General features: G+C 39.7%; 1 protein-coding gene across 1 annotated transcript in view; it reads right to left on the reverse strand.

Moving 5' to 3' along the window:
* Window positions 1-1,561: 1,561 nt before the first annotated feature.
* Window positions 1,562-24,257, reverse strand: part of LOC107508486 (serotransferrin-like) — a 42,937-nt gene continuing 20,241 nt past the window's right edge. The window contains 12 exon segments of the mRNA XM_016140327.2: window positions 1,562-1,932; window positions 5,882-5,936; window positions 7,022-7,158; window positions 8,259-8,341; window positions 10,751-10,828; window positions 11,700-11,794; window positions 12,371-12,554; window positions 12,557-12,617; window positions 16,651-16,669; window positions 18,655-18,844; window positions 20,033-20,217; window positions 23,716-23,780. Of these exon segments, the coding sequence (XP_015995813.1) occupies window positions 1,719-1,932; window positions 5,882-5,936; window positions 7,022-7,158; window positions 8,259-8,341; window positions 10,751-10,828; window positions 11,700-11,794; window positions 12,371-12,554; window positions 12,557-12,617; window positions 16,651-16,669; window positions 18,655-18,844; window positions 20,033-20,217; window positions 23,716-23,780 (1,366 nt within the window). The 3' untranslated portion in view covers window positions 1,562-1,718.

Raw genomic sequence — 24,257 nt, forward strand, 5'->3', positions numbered from 1 at the left:
ACCCATGCTTCTCAACAGAAGCATCGACCCATTGATTTTCACTCACATGAACACCTACTGTGATTATGTGAACAGGTCACATTCATCACATTTGATTTGATTTTTGGTTCACAGTTCTTACCCACTTCCTTAAATTGCCACTTGGTGAGTAAGGAAAGGGCAAGAACTAAGTCTAAAGAACAGCAAGAACACTAGTAACAATGAGGCTTTCAAGTAATAATTCTGCTATGGTCAAGGCCTAACATCTTCTCAGTTTCAGGTTACATTCATTTCATATACCAGCAGCATGGTGTATGATACAGGGTTGGGGGCGGGGGCGGGGAGAGGAGAACTAGATTATTCTCATTCAGAGCTAGAATGACCCACAGGAAGGGTGACAGCAGGCAGAGGCCTGGGCTGTAGTGTACATGGTGACTGTACTCACTGGGATGTTATCCGCTCCATGCTTCTACTTTGACTCTCCCTGATCCATCAAGGCCAAATTAGGCGCCTCTGCCACATGCTCCCAGAGCACCCTGCACCTCTCCTGGTACAGCTCTTACTGCACTGTTCAGGGATTTGCTTCTCATTTATCCACAGCCACCCTTGTCTCCTTTTAAGCTTTAGTTGGGCTTATCCCTGTGTGTGAAGTAGGGATAGAAGACTTTGCTTCTGTGTACACTGCATTCTTTAGGCCCTGGAAACTTAAGAGTTAGGCCTGAATCCTAACACACATTCCCAGTTGTACTCATTACATCATTCTATTTAATTGCTTTAAGAGAGACAGGGTGTTTTGTTTACCAAAAAATGTATTAATCATTTATAAAAGCCATACATTTAAGAAGATGGCAAAGAATACCACTTTGGAAAGGCCGACTTTTTTCTCACCATCAGTGAATATGCACTTTCAAAATCTACAGAGAACTTCTTTCGTTTTGTATTTGTTCAGCATTCTGGCTGAGTACAAAATAGGAGCTGATCAAACAGCACATGAAGATAGCTCAGGAGCCCTCAGCCACCCAGAAAAACAGAACAGCTCCCAAATCTCCATGTACTCCCCAGTTAGGGGAAACTGGAACACACTAGACCCTTCGCATCTGGAGATCCAGCGCTTACATTTCTATCATCTGGGAATGACTCCAATGGTTCATGACACATTTTTGAAACTTAAGTGCTATGAGGCTGGAGTGCAGACAAGTCACTGAACTGATGAAGAACAGACCCACTGGCAACAAAGCCTTGCTGTTCTCTATGTCTTTGCGTGTTGGGAGACCATATTATGATTGCCCCTACAAATCTGAGAGTTCACAAAGGACTAGATGATGTACTTACTATCCCTGAACCTCGAGGGCAACTGGAAATCAACTGGTTCCACAGACAGATTTTTTTCCCCAAGAAAAAGGGACCAAAGCACAAGACAAGAAAACTCTTCAGATGATAACCATGTTCTCATAATATCTTCTCTACATGGGGTCCACTTGTTTTGAACACAAAAACCTTGACCCTACTTCAAGCATACACTAAAAGGATGTCACATACACTTTAACAAAGGGAAGGCACACAGTCAAATAAAAGTGACTAGTTTGAAAGCAAATAACGGGAAATGAACTTTAAAAAAAGTTTCAAGCTCAATTCAATAATAATGTGTTTCTACACAAAGAAATGTTTCTAATTACACCCTTTTCCAAAACTGTCAATCACCACACGCACATTTGTGTCTTGTGCTTTGGATCTGCCCCTCAGGCAATTTTAGCCAGCCATTTCTCCAAGTCCTGGATGTCAGCAGAGCCAGTGTCCCCTCTTCCACCCTTGGCACTACACTCTAGGAATTCCACTTTGAGAGGCAACTGTGAGAATTCAAATTCTTTGCCCTTCTTTCCCAGCTGAGCAGGGGCAGTGCTGGAACTGTCCAGTGTGCTGGGGGCAGCAGAACGGGTGACTCGTAAAGTATTGCTGTGAGACAAAGAGAAAACAAGTCAGGAAGCAAAAGAGTTATGGTTTTTAATATCACAATTAAAGACTTTTAGGAAATTAAATTACTTCTTAAAAATTTCATTTAAATAATCATAAAATTGCCAATTATACTATTACAACTGTTGAATCCTTTACATTTATTGATCATGCTCTTGGACAGAAAGGGCAGATGGGAGCCCAACCTTACATGGCTAGATGACAGCAGGTCAGTACTAGGCCCAGGTCACACCAACCTTCTCTCAGCCCAGTGTCCCTCTTCCATTAGGATCTACTGCATGATGCTATTTTTAAATACATATACATATAAAATATACACTGCATTATACAAACTTAAGTTTCCAAAAGTTAAAGGTGTGTAATCAGGGTATTTATATTTATCTTGAATCTGTTTGGATAGAAAGCTGAGAAATCCACAAATTCCAGATTCTCATATCTAATTTGGGCACAATTAACTTCTTAAACCACTAAAACCATCACAATTTAAATCACTCTATTGCCACCTGCTGGCCCTAATAAAGAGTGCACAATTAATGCTCATTTGTCTATTCCTCCCGCCTTCTCTGTTATGCAGACGCAGAGGTATACATACTACCAATCTGTTTTACGAAATAACGCATTTCTTGGTGCTGTAACATTGCATGAAAATTAGTGAAGAATCCACAGGAAAAACTAAATGATACCTTGTTTAGAAAAAAACAAACACATATGCAGACAAAGTATTTTAAAAAAAACAAATAATACAAAATCAAGATATTACCTTTTGGCGGGGGGGGGGGGGTGGGAAGGGAAAAGCTTTTGAGAAGAAGCACGTAAGCAAGGTGGTGGGTTCAGGGGTATTCATTTTAGTATTCTTTAAACTCAATATATGTGTTATATACATTCCTTTATATACATTTTAAAATAAAACTTAAAAGGAAAAAAAGCCAAACATTACATGTATTCGGCTCTTGCCATAAGGCCACCTAAGTGTAGTAAACCTTGTTATTCAGAAGACTGAAATGCTTCAAAGCCGACAGGGCCTAATTCTCACTAACACAGGATTACATCACAATTAGACTCCTAATTTAACCGATACTAACCTTTACAACTTTTTAACATTTTACTTCACTTCTTTTCAATATAGCATTTCCTTCCGTATTGTTTTTCTATGTCTCTTTACCGTGAAAAGCAAATGGACTAAGGAAAACGTGTTTTAAACATGGTAAGACTTAGAATAAACTTAAAAAAATTAATGATTGCTTTCTTCCCTAAAGACAATTTCCAATGATTGCAACAGAATTTTCAGAAAAACTAAATCGTCTTATTATTTCAATTTCCTTAGCCTTATGACAAGCAATACAGTCTCAAGAGAGTGAGCATCAAGAGTATGGGAAGAGATGATGAACATGTAATTTCAGAAGGGAGAGAAACCACTGACAGAGTGACATCAACGAGATGGCAGAATAGGAGTTTCCAGCTCAGGTTCTCTTACAAAAACATCAATTTGAATAATCACTCATGCATGAAAATAATTTCATGAGTGCTAAGGAATCTAACTTAGAGATTATAGCAGCTGGGTGTAGCACCATTACACCTACCTTAAAAAATTCTAAAGGGAGTTCTTCAAGGTGAAAAGAAAGGATGCTAATTAACAATATTCAAACATATGAAAGTATAAAACTATAACAGTAAGAATATATTTAAATTCTGAATATTCTAATACTGTAATGGTGATGCATTAAAATCACTTTTAACTCTAGCATGAAAACTTAATACAAAATTATTAAAAATAACTATGACTCAAAATTACAAACAGAACTACTACCATATGATCCAGCAATTCCATTTCTGGGTATTTATCCAAAGGAATTGAAATGAGGATCTTCAAGAGGTATCTGCACTACCATATGGGTTCATTGAAGCATTATTCACAGTAGCCAATATATGGAAGCAACCTAAATGCCCATCAAAGAATAAATGGGTAGAAAAAGGCAGAACATATATACAATGGAATATTATTCAGCCCTGGAAAAGGAAATCATGCCACTTGCAACAGAGATGGACCTAGGACAGCGGTCCCCAACCTTTCTGGCACCAGGGACCATGTCACCTATGAGAATCTAATGCCTGATGATCTGAGGTAGAGCTGAGGTGGTGATGCTAACACTGGGGAGTGGCTGCAAATACAGATGAAGCTTCGCTCGCTTGCCCACTGCGCACCTCCTGCTGGGCAGCGCAGTTCCTAACAGGCCATGCACCAGTACCAGTCTGTAGCCCAGGGGACCCCTGACCTAGAGGACATTATGCTAACTGAAATAAAAGACATGGACACAGTTAAGATAAATATTATATGATCACACTTATATATGTGATCTAAAAGAGTCAAACACATAAAAGCAAATAGCATGGTGGTTACCAAGGGACAGCAGGGAGGGGGAAATGGAGTTTATGATCAAAGGGTATAAAGTTTTAGTTATGCAAATAAATAAGTGCTAGAGCTCTACCACACAGCATAGTCTACAGCTAACAATAATACATTATATAATTAAAATTTGTTAATAAGTAGATCTCATGTTAAGTGTTCTCCTAAAACACTCATACACAAATTTAAAGAGGGCAGGAGGAAACTCTGGGAAGTAATGGATGTTTTTATGGCCTTGATGGTGGTGATGGTTTTATAGATGTACACTTATCGCCAAATGCATTAAGCTGTATACATTAAATATGTACAACTTTTAACATACCAATTATATACTTCGATAAAGGGGTTGAAAATTTTTCTTTTGATGTTCAATTTGAAGCATGATGTCTTTGATAAATCTGATTAAATGACTTACTTTACTCTTCTATTTATATATTAAAACATTTAAAGCATGCAGAAATAAATGTCATTCTCAATTAAAAGGGGAAAAAAAGATGCCACAGAAAATGCCAGACTAGAGACCAGGGCTGGTAAAATTTTTCTGTAAAGAGCAATAAATTAAATATTATGGGCTTGTGGATGACAAGATGTAACATATGCATATATTTTCTTACTTTTTTTTTTTTTTTTTTTTACCTGCCCTTTAAAAATGTCAAACGACTCTTTGTTTGCAGACTCAGAGGAGGATTTTGTCAGCCTCTGAAGCAAAACATATTCTACTAGACTCTTACGCTCCTGTGTACAGAAACTACATCACCTTTCTTCCTATAGCCACATCCCAAGTGCAGAGCATGGCACACATGAGATCAAGCACGAGTGCTTGTTAAATGAATAAACAAGTAAGTAAATCACGGGGAAAATGTTCTAAAAGCTGAATTTATACAGTTTTCCTCATCAGATTCTTTTCTTTCATAAAAAAATCTCTTTACACAACAGCAGTAAGAAAACATTACTTGTTTATTACAATGCTGGATGGTGTCCCCTATGTAAGCAAGCTGTTAGCTAGCTTACAAAATGGCAGAACATGAGGACTTGCTAGATTCCTTAAAATTCAAAAGCTTGTCTAGCTCAATTTATAAATTTTTAAACACCAAAATCCAGCTAAATAATATTGCCACATAGTTTGAAAATAATCAAACTATAAAACAGAATCATAGATTTTTATATTCTTCCAAAGTGTTCCTTTCTTATGCTGTCAACAAAAAATCCCATGGCTTTCAAATTTTTTAGTTTCTAAGACCTTTCACATCTACTACAAAGGAGCTACAGTGGGGAAATAAATTGAGCTTACAGTCTCAATAACTTCAGACCCCTGCCCTGGTCTAACCTGCTAAGCAAAATTTAAATTACCTATAAATATTCTATTAGTGCTTTTTATAATTCCATTAATTCTTTTTTTCAGTTATTTAACAAGTATATTTCACACTAACATTCAAGGTGTGATAATTGTATACAGCTAAAGACCTCAGGCAGCCATTTCCTAATGTTACAATACAGAATTAACCAGTAGGATTTATTCATACTTACAGTTCCTTCTCAAGCTGCTGCTGAATTAACTTTGCTGATTTTGCCATTGTAATGTCTGTAAAGAAATACAGACATTGTTGTAGTTTAAACAGGAAAGGGTCTTTTCCCAAAACTTCTTGCATGCATGGAAAATTCCCATTTAAACCAGTAAGTTTCTTCCCCTAGTCCCTTTTTTAAAGAGCTTCTTATCACTAGTGGCTTCATTATCGAAGTAAGCTTTATATTTGCATGTCTGGGTTTTCCTACAGTAATGTTTATATTAAGCTAGTGACTCTAAAATTGACTAGCTCTATCATCAAAGTTTTCTGCACCTTAGATCTTTTAAATCAACATATAATAAATCCAGCCAGTGTAACAAAAAGAAAACCTACCAGCTTTATGATTGTAACAAAAGCTTTCCCTTCAACGGAAATAACCTGTCATATAAAAGTAAACCAAGCACATTTCCAGCTGATAGGAAGATGGTATGTTACAGTATCAAGTGCACATTGGTAAGAAACAAGTGCTGGCTTGATACACAGCAGAAGCCAAATAAATAGTACCTCCTCTCCTCACACTGAATAGAAGAAATAAAGAGAAGGTCAGGTAATGATGCAAAGACCAATTCTTGATTAGGCATTGTTCGCATTATTACCTGATCACTTCTGAGAAATGAGTTGGGCTTTTCATAGAATCAGAATTTTAGATCTGAAAGAGGCCTGTAAAGATCAACCAGTTTATCTTACTTTAGAGGTAATGAAACTGAAGCCTGGTTTGTTGGGTGTGATTAAACATTTTTAATGGTTATTGGGCTAAAGAAAAACAACTAGTGCAAACTGCCTTTGATGAAATGTGCTAGATGGTAAACTAGTTTGAGAGACTTCACCTGTTCCTCCACAACTATTTACCTGATATGATAAACTGTCAATCTGAGGAACTTAACTAGGTAAAGTAACATGATTCCTTTGTCATTCCTTAGAACAGCCTGTTAAGACTAATGAAAATGCAGGACTTTTAAGAATTAAAAATCCTTCAATTTATAGTTCATTGGCAACTGTCTCTCATCCAAATAATAACAATTGTAGGTAGTAACTATAGTAATTCTTAGTTGCAATCTCAGAAAAAAAATGTCAGTTATTAGAGCCAAAAAACAGATGGCACCTTGCTTATTGCAGGCGATTAAGAATGATGGTGTGTTCTTCAAACTCATACTGTCAATGAGGACTTGATACAGAAACTCGGCCACATCTTTCACTTCTCGCTGAAAGGCTGCACTATCCACAACAAACACAACAGCTCTGGAGGGGAAAAAGAAAAACAAGGATGTGAACATGCAATAGTGAAGCAGTACGTTGAAAAACTATATCCTTAATTTTATCCAATTCAATCCTAATGAATAAGACTCACATGCAGGTATGTACACATGTGGTCACACAACAACAGTCATTGCCCTATATCTGCAGCAGGATTGGTTCCAGGTTCTACCCCCCGCAATGGATACCAAACTCCACAAATGTTCAAGTCCCTTATATAAAATGGTGTAGTATTCATAAATAATCTATGCACATCTTCCCATAACTTTAAATCATCTCTAGATTAGTTTTAATACCTAATACAATGTAAATGCTATGTAAAGAGTTGTTATGTGTTGTTTAGGGGAAAATGACAAGGAAAAATGTTAGTACAGACACAATCGCCACAGGTCTAACTACACAGCACACACAAATCAGCAACAGCGTAACATTTTTCCCCAAAATATTTTCAATCTTTGGTTGGTTGAACCCACAGTTGGCTAAACCATAGGATGAGGAACCTATGGATGCAGAGAACACACTGTGCTCACTTAACAAAGGACTACTGGGTACCACTATCTATCAATGGCTGTATCTATGAAGACAACAGGAAATGATGCCTGCCCTCAAAGACAAGGAAAATGCCATAAACAAAACTGTGTGATAAAATACAAAGACAGACCTATGTACTCGCTGTCACAGGAACAAAGAGGAAGATCATTTACATGAGACCAAGGCAAGAAGACTTAAGGGAGGATGTAACAGTTGAGCTGACTTTTAGCCAGACAAAAAACTGGGGCACAGACTGTCTGGAAAGCAGTCTGTGCAGGGCACAAGGGAGTGGAAAGAATATCGTGCATAAGAGAATGCAAGGTAAGTTGGTACACAGAAAAGTGTACCAACACAGTAACACTTTCAAACATTATCTCATATAATTCTCATAAAATCCTAGCAAACATACGCATGCCACTCAGAAATGGCTGACCCCTGGGTCCATGGAGGTCCATGCTCTTTCCACTCTAGGATATCAGGCTGCCACCAGAGCAAACCACATGGGTGGCCTTGATATACAGATTTCAGATAAGCCCATTCCACTTCCTACTTACCTGGCTGAAGCCTTAAACCGCTCTAAGAACTGAAGTCTCAAGCTCTCATGGCCAGGGAGGTCAATCAAGGTCAGACTAGTACCCTAAGGACAGCAGCAAGAATATTAATGTTTCAGTCCTGATTCACGTTCATAACATAAACTTTTCATATATGATTTTAGGTATCAGAAGAGTGGCCAACTAATTAATCAAAAAAAAAAGTTCACTATAATTAATCAAACGAATGTTCAGTAAGTATCTTGTATTTATAAATCGCAAGTAAAAACAGACATTGTCACTGCTCTAACAGGGCTTATAATATAATCAGAAAGATCAACACAATGTAAAATTACATATATAAATGTAAATTTGTAAATATGTAAATGTAAAATCACAACTTTGATAAATGTTCTGAGGGTACATGAGAAACATGACTGTCTGGGGCAGTCTGGGGTCCATCTGAGGCTGGGGAAATACACTGGTGTGAATAAAAGCAAAAACATGTGAATAACAGTAATAAATATTCACAAATGAAATAAAATAAGAACCTATATTTTGCCATAAAGCATGCTACCATTACAGGGATCCCCAATCTTTATAACAAAACCTTCTTTTACTTTTTCACCATAATTTAATTTTTAAGTATTTGTCTACTAGACATACCACTTGTTCCAACTCTTGATATTTTGTGTCAATTCTTGATCCAGATAATGTCATTGAAACAGGGAGGGATTATGCCCCTATTGAGCAGACTCATTAAGTGCTTTTCATTCCAGACCTTCATTCTTGAGCTCAGGTTCAATGTAGATATAACTATGTTCAATGATAAGACTCACAGATGCCCTGGCACTGGTATCAGACCTCTGGACGTTCTACTTTATCTAAGCCAGCCTTAACCACTATTCAGCAGGAGGGAGTCAGCATCATGCACAGATCTTACATAATTACAGCTGAACTCATGGTGACGTGTCACTTAGTCTGTGTAGTCTTTTATGGGTAAATATATGATGTGTATTGGCCTTTTTTAAAAAATACTGGTAAGAATCTAGGGATCTCAAGTTGAGACTCACTACCAAATATAATCGGCACTGCACTACACACTACAAACACAATCTAGAAGATACATTACTATATCCATTATTATCTTGGGAGAGAGAGACTAGATCTAAACATAAGGGGGATGAGAGGAGTAAAAAAAGAAGGGAGGAATGTTCAACATACTTAGTGGAAATATGCAAGTCTCAACAGCACCCTCAATTTGGACTAGTCACATTTTGGGTGCTCAGTAGTCACAAGTGGCCAGAGGCAACTCTAATGGAAAGTACAGGTCTAAGGCATACCCTGGACCATCTCCCTTAAAACATCTGGTATAACTGCCCCAAGAATTGAAGATCTCCCAAACCTGAAATTTCAAAACCTGAATCCTTGGGAGTTTAAAAAGGACTAAGCCGAAAGACTGCCATTAATGAAAAAAGCAATTATGTCTCTAAGACATTTAAATGGATATCTCTTTATTTTTGCTTACGTTTAATTCTGGAGGCACTAGAAAAATAGGGATAACACGAGGAAAAGGGGACAAGGTCTCTAATATCACCATTTTAATTCATCTATATATACATCTACCTCTCCAATCAGCCACCCAGACTTCCTCCACTCACCCATTAAATACTTATTAAGCATTATAATTGGCTTGGTGATCACTAACAACCTTCTGGAGCTACACGAGTACATAAAAAGTCCTTCTCATGATTCCTTATTGGTATTTTTTGAAATATATTCATGTATACTCTTTAAGATATCCACTGCAAGACTATTTGTGAAAACAAAAGATTACAACAACAAACTAAAAGTCTATTAACAGGGCTCTTATTAAATAAGAACTTAATTGCATGGTATAGCCACATGACAGAATTCTAAGCAGCTCATAAATCAACCAGCTCCAAATGAGGGAAAAAAAACAAAAATCAAACCAAATTATCAGTCATATTATTAAAGAAATAAATTATAAATAAATAAAACAATGAGCTGAACAGAATATTAAAAAGAAAAAACTAAAGGATATACAGATATGTTCATATACACAGAGGCTATGGAAGAGTATTCAGGAAAATGGAAAGTTATTACCTCTTAAGAGAAGACTGGGTAGTAAGGACAGGAAAGGCAAAATTACTTTTCAACAAATATTCTTTTAAATTTTTGTCCCATATACATGTATTATATATCAAAACATAAATGGAAAAGAAAAGGACTTAATGCTCTCCCTTAAGAACTCGTGGTAAAACTGTAAACTAATAAAGTGTGATGTGACAGTGCACGGGAGGTAACAACAAGGCAGAGGAGGCCATGATTAAATCTCTTGCTCGGATGGTCAAGAGCAGAATTTGTCACATGAGCTACATGTACCCATAAAAATAAGCTACACCCTCAGTATAATTTATCCTAGAAATGTCCCTTCCTGACACACCAAAGTAAAGTAAAGCTGTCAGACTCCCAAGGTTTTAGGAGCCCCTTACCCTGGTATTGTTGACTCTGTACGCAGCAGAGCTGTCAGTGATGGAAGTCTGAGTGTCTCTGTAAAGGCCTGTTAACAACTATAAAAAAAGAATACAGGGGTGATCAGAGTAAACATCTAAATAGCAAACCTGAAGAGAGTAATTGTGTCCTAACTCTTAGATGTCTGGTCAAATACATGAATGTTGCTTACAATAGCTGAAGAGAACCATACTGACTTTTTTCCTTTACTTTTAGAAAAATCTAATTGCAAACTTCTTTCCCCACTTCCCAAGAGAAGGGGGAAAAAATCACTATTAGTTTCAAACTATTATTTTCAAATAATAGTTTCAAATGGTTAGTGGCCAGATTTACCAACATTCAATAAACATTTTTAATGATTAAAAATGATTAAAGATTATATTTCTTTAGTAGAAGGGAAATAATTTATATGCTGAAAAGGAAGATGATAAAGACCTCTGCTACTGTCCATAGCAAACAAATAAACAAAAAATGAAAAAAAATCAGTTAAAAATACTAAGTATATTAAAAATAAGTATTAGTGAAAAGAAGTCTAAATAGCCCACTATGTCAAAGAATCACCTTTTTAAAAAATTTCTTTGACAAGTTCTCAGGAGAGTAGATTATACAAGAAATTATACACCATATACAGATCATTGTCTTCTACTTCTTCAGCTATTCTGGACATGAAAAGAGTTACAAAAAAAGCCCTTAAATGGGATAAGGACTAAATATCAGTATCTAGCAAGTGCAAGAAAACAGAAATGGTCAAAAAGTTACAGTTTATGAGTTTTCAAGAATCTTTTTGTCCCCCCCACCCCCACCCCAGTCAAGAACTAACTCCCCAATACGTTAGCATCAGCTTCTTTTCCAAAATAAACCACACAGGAATAATGCGATGCCCTAACATTTTCTATCAAGTTTAAGAGAGATGTAAACCAAAGCATTTACTCTGACAAAGAGCAATGTTTTCCCGGAGTCACAAAGGCCAACAAGAAGAACAGCTCTTTGACTGCTTCTTCTGCTCCGAATGAACTTCCAGAACACTGTAGAATAGAGAAAAATATCCCAAATTATACCTTGATTATCAATAATATGCGTGTTATGGCTGGGTGGGGAAATTAACAGAAGTCTACCACAGAACACCTCGATCACCGAGAACTACTTTTTATTGTTATCATCATTATAATCGTTATTGTTAGGGACCCTGCTGAGTGGCAACCTCTACCAATTGTCGACTTTTCTGTCTACACCCCCTACCCTCACTGTGGACTCCTCAAGTGCAATCTTGTTTTATTAACTTTCTATCCCAGCTCGCATACGCAAGACGCTCAAACCTGAAGTAGAGACCTTGTGAGTCTTGTTATTAAAATCAATGGAAGGGAAGGTACAATGAGCACAGGCAAACCAGGGGCGGATGAAGTACCCCGTGCCCCAACGACCGAGACATCACTCTTAGGGTTGCAGGGGATCCTGTTGTTTAATGTAGAGAGTAGGGTGACATAAGCGGTGAGTCTCCCTCTCTAGACGCCCTCCTAGGTGCCTTCTCCGCCCCGCATCCTTCCAGTCCAAGCTCGGACTCGCCCGCCTGCACCCGCCATAACCACCCGCCGTCTCCGTACCTAGCGTTAGCAGCACCACGAGAACCGCCACCACGACAGACAGCAGCGTCTGATCCCTCTGCTGCAGTTCCTGCCGCAAGGAGTCTAAGTAGGGCTGGAAGGCGCCTCCGACACCGCCATCATTCCCCGGTCGCCGAGAGTCCACGGAAGCCATACTGAGATGCGTGGTCCCCGGCGCCGCAAAACGCAACGTGTCCCTGAGCTCTACGCAGACGTCTGAAGCGGAGCATCACGGGAGTGGTAGTTTCTAAGTGGGATTTTCTTGTTTGAGGGCCGTGATTCGGAAGGTCCTGACGGGAGTTGTAGTTTTCTTGGACATTGCTCCTACTGATTTCACTAGTGACATACTTACCCTTTAAGTCTTAAAGTTTAAGATGTGAGTCAAATGTCGCCGCCCTCTTCATGGTTTTTGACAGAATGGTGAATGAATAAATTTAGTGGCTCAAGAAATCTCCACTGAGGATTTCCATCGCTCCCTTTATGAGGTGAGTCTTGTGAGGAATTCAAGCATTACACAAACATTTCACTTGAATGTAATGTGGCATGGGATGTGACAGAGGCTGTATAGTGCTATAAAGTCTCCAGGGGGGAAAGTGACCGGAAATAAGTCATGAAAGGTGACAGCTTCTGGCGGCGTTAAAGGAGAAAGAGTGCTCTGTACAAAAGAAAATGAGCAATTCCGTGTCCATACACTGTAAATCCAGGGCTGCTAAAAGGTCTCCATTAAAGGAAGCAGCCAGGAAAATCAATGGCAGGGATGGTGCTTTTGAAAACTGCAACTGCTATTCCTGCCCAGAGGAAAAGCCAGAACTCTGCCAGACAGGTATGTGGGACCAAGGTGGTTAGTTCTTCCTGTTTTTTTAAGAGAAGCCAAAAAGCAAGATTTTTATGGGAAATTCTTCACTTTTAAAATTCCAACAAGTAATGGAAAACATTAAAAAACGTGTGGCCCTAATAAAACACTTTATCAGGCCAGAAGTGGCCAGCCTAGGGGCTGTCAGTTTGCAGTCTCTGTCATTAAGCAGGTGTCATTTCAACAGAAATGGCAGGAGATGAAGCAGGAGACATTGAAGGAATCAGACCTGAAGAGACTATGCTGAGGAACCTAGACTTCGTACAGAATGCAATAAAAAGTTTCATTTGATGGTGACATAGATGATTGGGAGGTCAATGCAGAACTATCATTTGAGGGAGAAAAGACTGTAGACAGGGTGACTAGCTGCAGGGGTGGGGGGGGGCGTTGTTGCAGTGCTTTGACAAAATATACACAGGATCTGAACTAGGTACAAAGGTAGGTGTGGAAAGGATGGCACAGATTTGAGAGCTGTTTAGAAAGGAAGTACATACAGTGTGGTAAGTAATTAATTAGATGTGCCGAAGCCATTGGTGTGGGTTACTGGGAATATCAGAGTGTGTAAAATGAATTGGAAGACTCAGTTGGAGAGACTTTGGAGCTGGGGACATAGCCAGAATGAAAATTGCCTCTCTTTTATATATATATATATTGAGTTTCAGGTGCCTTTGGGAAATCTTATATACAGTAGGTGATACAAGAAACAAATGTAAAATTTCAGCCATAGGTGCTAGATTTTCATTTGGGAGTCATATGTAAACAAGTGGTCATTGAGATCATGGTAAGTATGAAGAGTGAGAAAGAGAAAGGAACCCAGAAGAAGCCTAAAAAGGAAGAATCAGTGACACAGGAGTAAAACATGTTCTGGAAGTGGTCAGCAGCATCTCTTAAAACAGATAGGGTCCTGTGATGAGGGCTTGAATGAAAAGTGAGCTCAGGGGGAACAGTGGGGTAAAGATGGATGTGAGAATTGTATATAGAAGCAAGAAAATAGTAGGTGAAGAGTATGGATAATGGATTAGCAGAATAACTGCTAATATTCATGAGTGCTGCTAGTGTCAGACATTGTCCCAAATTTATTAATCTGTTTAATTTTCACAGTGACCCATGATCCCAGTTTGACAGAAGGCAAAACAATGCAGGGGTTAAGTAACTTACCCATTAATGCCAGGCACTTCGACTTCTTTATGTTTAACTGTATGTTCTAACATAGTACAATTCATTTCTCAGGCATTTTGTTGCTAAATGTAGGCAATAGGGACTCCAGATTAAGGAAAGATATTCAGAATGTGAGGTTGAAATGAGTAAACCAACTACTTTATTTTAAATTAGCATTGTCAATTAAAACTATCAGAAACAACAGTAATCTTACCACATTGTGTTTCTTTTCTTTCTTACAGTCCTGACCCTTGCCCTGTATCCACCATCCAACACACACACACACACACACACACACACACACACACACACACACATCTCCTTTATAATAACCATTGATTCCTCTGTTAGAGACTAAAAGTGCAGAGAAGAAGAGAGAACCAGACATGGAGAACACATACCATAATTGTCCTAACCATGTAAGAATTTCTAGAGTTTAGCAAATGAAAAAGTGATGACGATGATGAAATTTGGGAATAAGGAAAGGTTTAACAACACACGGACATATCTATATCTACCTCTGTCTCTCTATATATATCTATTTATAGATTTTTTTTTTTTCCAATTCGTTTCCTGGGTATTATGAAAGCAGAAGAAATGTGCACACCTTCCACATTCAAGCCAGAAGGTGGTGCTGCCATTCTTAGGAAGACAGTAGGAGAGGCTGAGATCAGCTGCCTCCTGTCCTCACAGCTCCACCTCATGGACACCACAGGCTTCCAGGAGCTCGGTGGAGATGAATGCAGAGGAAGCATGTGCAGATTACAGACTGCGGCTTGCTGAGAGTATTTCGCTCCTTGATCCAAATAGCAGCAGATGGAGAGTTTCAATGAAACAAACATAGTGAGACAATTTTTCCTTCTCTTTCATTAATTAAAACGTCTCATTCACTAGACACATTTTCCCCTCCTCTTCTATGGAACCTGTCTCAGACTCAGAGACACCAAACATGTGATTCCCCTACTCTGGTTTATCTCTTTAACTCTGTCTCGAAAAAATATTAAGAAGGTTTTTTAAAAAGAATTAAAACAAGACATACGTATATTAAAAACTCAAGCAATCATGAAAAATTAAAGAAAGCCACAAATTACCTCAATTTTTATACCTATAGTATCTGGTGAACATTATTTCAGAACATTTCTATACATATATAGGAAGGCAGTCTAGAGGGAAGAATAAATAAAAATACACAGGGACTATAGCATGGACTGCCATATTTGCAATCCCTAGAACAGTGTCAGGCTCATGGTAGGTGCTCTGTACTTTGTTGACAAAATTAGGTTTATTGACTCATTGAAATAAGACACTAGGAGGCATCTCACCAAACAAAGGAAGAATTACAGGATTTGAAGTAAAGGTGGAGTTTAGGTGAATATTAAATAAGGCAGAGTGTTGATAGGCTTGAAGTAAAGTAGGGCTGTGTATAAGAAAGTCAACATCAGGTCTTGACTGCAAAGTAGACCCAGGGTCCTTGGATGCTAGAAAGTTAAGAGATGTGGACTGTTGTGCTCAGAAAACCCCTATCTGCAGCTCTGCCCCAAGTGTAAATTGAAGCTGTGGTAGGACTTAGGAAATAAAGGGGCAAACTGGAGAGTCGTCTAGAAAGCAAATCAACAGAACTTGCTGACAGTGGACATGGAGTGGGGGAAAGCAGTGAATTAAAATTTGACCCCTCACTTACGGTTCCTGTGAGGGTAGAAGACCATGACTTTAGCTGATGTGAAATATGAGGAGATGACAGTTGGGTTAGGGAAAACAGGAGAGGGAAGGGGCAGGATGACCACTTGTTTTTGACTTTTTTGGACTTCAGGTTGCTGTGAGAACCCTACAGTACAGACACACAGACAGGAAGGGGTATGAGTATGGACCGCTGGGAGCAGGGGGCATTCAAATTGCTTAGGGAGGAACTGGAAAGCCAGAAGAGGAGAACCCCAGGAAGATCCCCCTATAATTTCAGGGCTGACAAGATGAGCCCACAGTGAGGCCACAAATGCACAGAGAGAGGGTAGGGACCAAAGCAGAGAGAGGCTGTGACAGAGAAGCTGGGGAGAGTTCCAAGGAAGAGTAAGTAGTCAGCTGTATCAAGTGCAGTAAACAGACTTGGGACTGAAAGGACTGAACTTGGTTTTCTTAGTTGGCAGGAAGGTAGTGACCTTAGCCACTGTAGCTGCAGGGAAGTAAGTGGAGCAGAAGACTTGTTTCTATATGTTCAGTCATAATAGTAAGTGAGGTGTGGAAAGAGTAAGCCTCTACATTTCAGGAGCTTGACTGAGAAGGGGCAATGACCGCTGTGGGAATCGGGGTCAAGAGAGAGTGCAGCGATTCACTTTTCTAACAGAATCAAGACCTCAAGGATACCTGATAAGATTCATTAAAAATATTTTTAAAATATGTAAATATTTTATATTCTTTTTCTGTACTCTCTTGAATACTCCATCTCAATAACTTACACTGGGTCCTCCTCCTTCCTGCCCCTGCCTAAGCCACACACACACACACACACACACACACACACACACACACACAGTCTTATACATTTGATTCGATTATAATGACCATGTGGACCCTTTTAGAAAGAGATCCTGCTTGGGCTGTATCTAGAAGGTGTGGCTGTGGCACCACAACCAAAGCTATGGGAAAGGTCAGATGAATCTTGAGCTCTGAAGGAAGGACTCAGTTTCACACATATTTAGTCATATAGTATATAAAAAAAATGCTTCCAGGACAACCATTTTGGAAAGAATGAAGTTTTTAAAAGATAAAACCGATAATAATTTTTATTTCTTGCACAGGTGGCAACACTGAACATGAAGGCAGCCAAACCACTCAGGCCAGCGAGACCAGAAGTTCGTGGGTCACATGAGCTCCCGTCTCCACTTGCTAGTGGACCCCCTCTCGGATTTTTAAACTCTGTGGAAGGTGCAGGCTTCCAGGAGTTCTGTGAGGACAGAGTAGAAAGGTAAGACAGTCAAAATCTACCTATATTTATTTTCTGTTGTGTGAATAAACAGTTAAACCTGGTATAGATGCATTCGGGCCATCGCTCTGCTCTTCTGATGGGTGGACCGGCCATTCTCCCAGTGGCATCTGCACTTGCCTCCACGGCTTCTGTGCCTACTCCCAGCAGTGCCCCATGCCAAGGATGGTAACATGCCCTACATCATCTCCACCTTGTGCCTTATAGGTGTGTCCACTTGAGTTCATGTGGCTGGAAGGAGCCTGGGAGGACTGTCCTCTTGGACCTCTTTAGGCAGGTGAGGAACTACCATAGCAAGATGCCCTAAGCATCTGGCATGTGCCAGTCCCATCCTAGGGGCTAAGAATGGAACAGAGAACAATAGAGCCAGACTTCCTCCCCTCTTGGAGGATATAGGTTAGGTAAATATAACCCGGGTGCCCACAACGGTGGCCCTGGGCAAGCGTGTTCCTTACATCAGAATTGTTCAGGGCAGCTGTTAAAATACATAAACCCTGACGATGGCACATAATTGCTGAATGAGTATCCCCAGGGCCTGAGAATCAGTATTTAAAGGACCATTGCTCATTTATATGCACACAGAAGTTAAAGAATAGCTGCCCTATAACCATATGTTATCTCAGACACCTTCCAAAGGGTTTCAAGTGATTAAATGATGTCTAACATGGATATAGTGCAAAGGTGTATTTTATGGTATTTTACTTCTTAGAAAATTGGTGTTCTACATAAGTAGTATATATGTCAGCTTTACAGTTGCCAGACTTATTGTTCAAGCTCTCAAGAGGAACGCTGTGTTAAAGAACTTTCTGCAGTGATGCAGATGCTCTCTTTGCTCACCTGTATGGAGCCACATGTATCTGTTGAGCACCTGAATTGTGGCTCGTGTGACTAAGGAACTAAATGTTGCATTTTGTTTAATTTTAATTAATTTAAATTTAAATGGCCATATGTAGTTAGAGGCTACCATATTGGACAATGCAGCCCTGTACAAAAAAAAGAGTTTAGCACAGAACAATGGGCACGGGCCCATAAACCTCCTCCTTTCCTTAGTAATAACATGGAATTCTGAATATGCAGCCAGGTCACTACTTCAGTGCCCTGAGCCTGTGTCCTCCTAACCATCTGTCTACATAAGTAGTCTTTTACACATGCCTGGATTACGTTGTTCCCTCATCGTTCCATCTTGTCCGCTGGACATCTCCTGGGGGCTACCGCCCACTTCTCATTTTGTACCCGCCACCCAGAACCCTGCTGGTGTTGGCTTCGCAGCCTCCCCACGCTGTTCCTCCTACTCACTTGAAGTCGAACATTGTCTCAGGTTACCCACAGCTGTGACATACTCCGCTCCCAAATAGGATTTATATGTTACTTTGTCCGGAAGTTTGGCCAAACATAATGTATCATCCCTGAACAGGAGGTCCTTTGTTTCAGAATGGAACAAACAAAAGTTGTCCAAGCACTTAGTTCCATTTTTTCCATACTGGGCCTGTCAAATGGATGGAAAGTACATGAGGACCTGTGGCACTGAGCAGCTGGGAACACATAGACGGGATGGAGGAGGCTGAAAGGAGACCGACTTTGGGAAGAAAGGGAAGCTACAGAGGATGCTTCAGGAATCTTTCCACCGCCCTCACCTGTGGTCCACCCATTTTTGGCCCTGGCTTCATGCTTTCATGAGGCCTCGAAGTCCTCTTTAGGGTCCCTCCTGGTCCTTCCTCCTCTGGAAAGTCCCTCCCACCCACTCCTGACTTCTCTGCTCTCTCTTCCCCACTTTGTTGTCCATGGCTATGGGTGCCGCTTCCTGGAAATGAGAGGACAGAAACTTGTCCCTTCCAAGTGTTATTTTCAAAGAAGATATTAAACATGAGCCGTGTGATGTAGGGTGGTACAGGTAGTTATTACAAGTTCATGTGTGACTACGTCTCTGATCCTGTGTTGGGCAAGAGGCTCAATTACTCCAGATTTCCTAAGGTTGTAAGTGAAATGAGGACTATAAAAAGTTTAGCACTCCACCTAGCACCTAGGAAATCGTCATTAAATCTGAATTATTATTATCATTAATATTTACCTTCAGAGGACTCACATGGATAAGCTATCTTAATTTTTAAAAAGAAAACTAATGGTGAATTAATAGGCAGGAAGCTGTCACTGAATGATAGGGCAGAGTTTATAGGTAGAGGAGCCTTTAGTATTAAAATGAGAAGGCAGCCCCTCCCCCCACCAAACCAGGCCTAGGTTGGTTGTATTCCCCAGCGGTCAAGCTCCCTGAAGGCAGGGATCTTGGGTTTTTTCTGGATATTGACGTGGTTCTCAGTCTGTCTAAGCAAGGGGAACACAAATCCGTATTTCATGACTCTTATCAAGGAGGGCTGGAAAACAAATCAGTCTCCTTCATTTAAATAAATGCAAATGCTCATAACTCAAGGGTGCCACAGAGCAAGGTCAAGAGCAAGCAGGAAAACAGATGCTTGGATCTGAGGACATGCAGATCAAATAGGGACTAATCTCCAGTGACCAGGAGATATAAAAAGAGCCAGGCCTGGGAGATCCAGTTCCACATATCTAGTTTTCAGAAAGAGAATGCTAAAATGTGGGTTGCGCTTAGCTGTGAACTTCCCCCAAGTAATCCACATCACCCAGAAAGAAAGGGTGGGAGGCCCTAGCTGGTCCATACCTGCTGTTCAAGTAATATCTGATTAACGCAGCCTGCCTTATCTTCCCTTGAGACCACGGCATGATTTGGAGCACGTGCTAGGTGGCAGGTCTCTGAGTCGGTCACAGACTTCCTGGTGCCATCGAGGCACAGCAGCCGAAAGTCCTCCTGCTTCAGATCTTTAGCCCAATCTTCAGTGTTTCGTCCTGGAGATAGAGAAGGTGGGTCAGCCATAGCTGATGGCTTTGGTCAAGGCACCCTCACTAGGGATGTGACTGATCCACTGGAATGTGGAGGGCCTGGATCCAGTGGCCAGCAGAAGTGCACACGCTGGGGTTACAGTGATGTGGAAAGGAATCCCCTTCCCACCTGTCCCACCCAACCGTGAAAGAGTAAACTATATTCTGTGGATGCTTTTCAAAACCATCTTCATTTCCACTAAATTCCAAAACATTTGGACTTCTTGCTCCAGTGTGGGAAGAACGTGACCCTCAACTGGTTGACAATCTCTGTGCTATATCTTCTTGCACCAGCAAGTAAAAACTTTCCCCAGAAGCCCTTCTGGAAGCTGTAGCTGTGTTCGAAATCTGATTTGCTCATACTGGGTCTATGCAAAAATGCGCACATTCTTCTGTGCATACAGGTCCATAAGGATATGGTTCTCAGCCTCTTGCTTCTCTTCTCTCTATTCTCTCTGGGGAAAAAAAAAAAATCTCACCCATTCTCAGGGTTTCAGCACTTTCCTCATAGACGTTCTCAAATATGTTTTCCCAGTTTTCTCTCCTAAAATACAGCATTACTATCTTTTTCTTAATTTAATTTTCGTTTACTTTTCTTCATTTAACTGAATAACTGATACAAGAATGTAGCATCATAAAATATTATATTATTTGTATATAAAGTACCTCTTTTCCTACACTCCCAAAATGTACACTTTTAATTTTCAAAGAAAACTCCAAATTAACTGCCTCTCTCCCACTAGTAACTACACATATCTTTGCTCACCTTCTAATATTCCTCTTTTGCTTTCTTACCAGTCCCTCCAACTCGACACCTTCCAAATGAAATCCATCATCGTTCTCTCCAAACCCATCTATCTGTTCTACTTAGTAATTTAAGCATCTATGCAATAACTATGTTCTCAGCCCTCTGCAAGAAACAATCTGATTAGAGGGGAGAAATAGTACACATACCAAAAGCAAAAATTCAGGCCACAGTTAATAACGTTTTCTATTTTGTGGCACATATTCTAAATGCTGTGTGAACTCAGGACCAGCACAGTGTTGAGTACATTAATTAGGGGAAGCTAGATAGAGGAAGCAAGGTTTTAGGTGTGTAGGATTAAGAGGAGAAAGGAATGTCTGTCTAAGGGAAGATGGAGAGTACTGATACAACTCAGGGACAGGAATGAACCTGGTTTTTCTAATGGATGAGAGCAGAATGGTCCCACTGGGACAGAGTATTGGGCAGTGGGGCTAAACAGACGAGGCACGCCCAGGCACTAAAGGCCTGGGGTGTGGGATAGAGTGACAGTTAGGTGGGAGGAAAAGTGGGTTTCTGAGGATTTATGAATGGAAGTCAATGTTAACGTATGAGCCATAGCCTGTAATGGGACAATTAAGAATAATGAGATGGGAGGGGTTAGGAGAGTAGCAGTAGGCATCTAGAAGCACATGATAAATTTTTTTCTTTCCAATAAAAATAATCCATGTTTTTGTACAAAAGTCATTTGTAAAATGCTACACAGGTTAAGGAAGAAAAATTTGAAACACTTGTAATTCCACAACATTAGGATATTTCTTCTAGTCTTGTTTCTAACACACACATATAATATGCAGACATATCTAAATAATTAGATCATACCATCTACATGCTTTTGTATCCTGATTCTTCTATAACATACCGTAGAATTAATAAAGGTATATTTTGAAGAAGCAAAAGACATTCTGACTGAGAGGCTAGTCTAGGCTCGACTGGCAGGGCATATTATAAAGTCCTCAGTAGAGACAAAGGCTGTGGAAAGAGGACTAGATCTTGAGAGACGATGAGGAGTTTGGATTTATACAGGTTGTGGTTGCAGCGCCAGTATGCTGTGTACATAAAAATGACCATGTGCCAAATAGAGATCCTGGGATGCTTTTAGACGGGAGGTTAGGCCTTCTGTCTAAATTTCCTTTAGGAGATAAGGCTTTTAGAGAGTTAAGGCCTAGAGAGGGGAGCCCTCCTCAGAAGAGTACAAAAAGAAATCAAGGAGTGACGAAAACTAGTCTTAGGGTAACACTCTGGTAGCAGGAAAAAGGACAGCTCTTAAAGAAAAAAGCAAAAATAATAAGAGGGAAGAAATATTAGCCAAACCGCTATTCCTGCGAGTAAGTACTGAGCAACTTCTGTATGCCACATACCATGTTGGCACTGGGATATAAAAGGAAGGAAAAAAGCTCAAAGATGTCCTGTGGCCATAGTTGATTATAGAATATGATGAATTCAGTAATATGTTCAACATAGACAGAGGATTCTGTTGTGAGAGGCGGGCGTACCATCAGAGAAGGCTTCTTGGACACGTTGGTGCCACGCTAGTTCATTGCAGTTGAATTGCTATAAAGATCTGAGGTTGGGTGAAGGGACATGAGGAAAGGAAGGGACATAATCGCTGCCTGGACTGTATGGGTTCTATAAGCAGTTAGTGAGGCAGCGTGGGCAGGTGGAGTTCTCATTCTTACTAACCTTTTAAAAAATTTCTTGTGTTTTAATGTCATAGCCATCCGATATTCACCTGCTAGTTTTAGTACCCAATAATGGTCCTTGCTTGAATCAGTTATTACTGTTATGGTTGCCAAATGATAGCTTTTTAACTTCATAATTATTTCTACATTTATTAGTTAAAATTCTGTAATAAGGAAGATCTTTCCCTTTAATTTCATTTGTTCAATCAGGATGGACTCGTGTATTCTTACTTTATTCAATGAGTTATTATTTCTTTTAATGTTCAAAATATCCCAGATTTGGCCAGTGGGAGGTCCTTTAAAATGGCTCCTGCATGCTTTGACATATCCCATAACTCTGACCTCTTCAGCATGATGTTTCTAGCTCACCTTATATTTTTCCTGTCCAGCCCTTAGAATCAGCTATGTTTCCAAAGGGTCCTGGTCCCTTTTATTGGAAACAGTTCTAGAAGCCAAGATCTTGGTGCTCATTCCTACTGGTGTGCCACTGTCTCTAGGTTTTTTTTTTCAGTAGACATGGAATATATTTGGAATACATTGGAATATGGATGTATATATATGTTGAACATGGAAATATAGGAAATAATTATAAAGGACCTTTTGGGAATGATTCAGAAAACCTCAATATAGACTATGAATGTGAGGAGTATTAAATCCAATATAAATATTCTGATCTTGGTAATTATAATGTAGGTAGAGAAGAGAATGTCGTGTTCTTAAGTAAGAAACATGCACTGAAGTATTCGGGCGACAGGCAGCACCCTGTGGTGGGGTTCCTGGAAGAGATTCACGGCCACTGGAACCTCACGGTCCTTACCATTCTGCTTACCCAGGTGAAAACTTCTCTCTTCACTGAATAAAAAAGTTGAGAATCAAAGCTCTGGAACTTGACAGAGTCCATAACATTTCTATCAATGCATCCTGAACATGAATGAACCCAGCGACCCTGATTTACAGGGACAAAGGAGCATGTGCACATACCATTCGTGTTCTGGAAGACAGTCTGGTCTTTCACAAAGGCCACGTCTCCTTTCTCAACCAGGCACCTACAGAGGGCCAGACAAAAAAAGAGAAGAGGAAGTCAGCAAAATACATCTGTTATTGAGGAGAGCCACCTTATAGGTCTAGAGCTGGCCATCTGATATCAGCATTCGTGACTCCCATTCTATCACTAATCTCCTATTATTAATAATGATAGATTAGCATTAATCCATTCTTACCAGTAATCTTACATATCACTGATGTGAATAATAAAAAGAAAACAAAACCTCCGATTTGCCTTGTAGTTACACAATCTCAGTTCCACACACTAAAATCTTAAATTCTGGCACATTTTCTCCAATAGGGAGAGCTATACCCTTTTCCTAGGATCAGCACAATTATTTGAGGGTAGTTTTTCAGTAAGGTATAAATCGAAAATGTGTGGACTGTGAATTATGCTTACTGTAACTCACAAGGTGGTTCTAACTGGCAAATTGGGATAACTTTGTTTTTTCTTTCACTACTGAGAAGTTCAACTACAT

Source organism: Rousettus aegyptiacus, unplaced genomic scaffold (assembly GCF_014176215.1).
Source record: "Rousettus aegyptiacus isolate mRouAeg1 unplaced genomic scaffold, mRouAeg1.p scaffold_m13_p_4, whole genome shotgun sequence".
Classification (NCBI taxonomy): domain Eukaryota; kingdom Metazoa; phylum Chordata; class Mammalia; order Chiroptera; family Pteropodidae; genus Rousettus; species Rousettus aegyptiacus.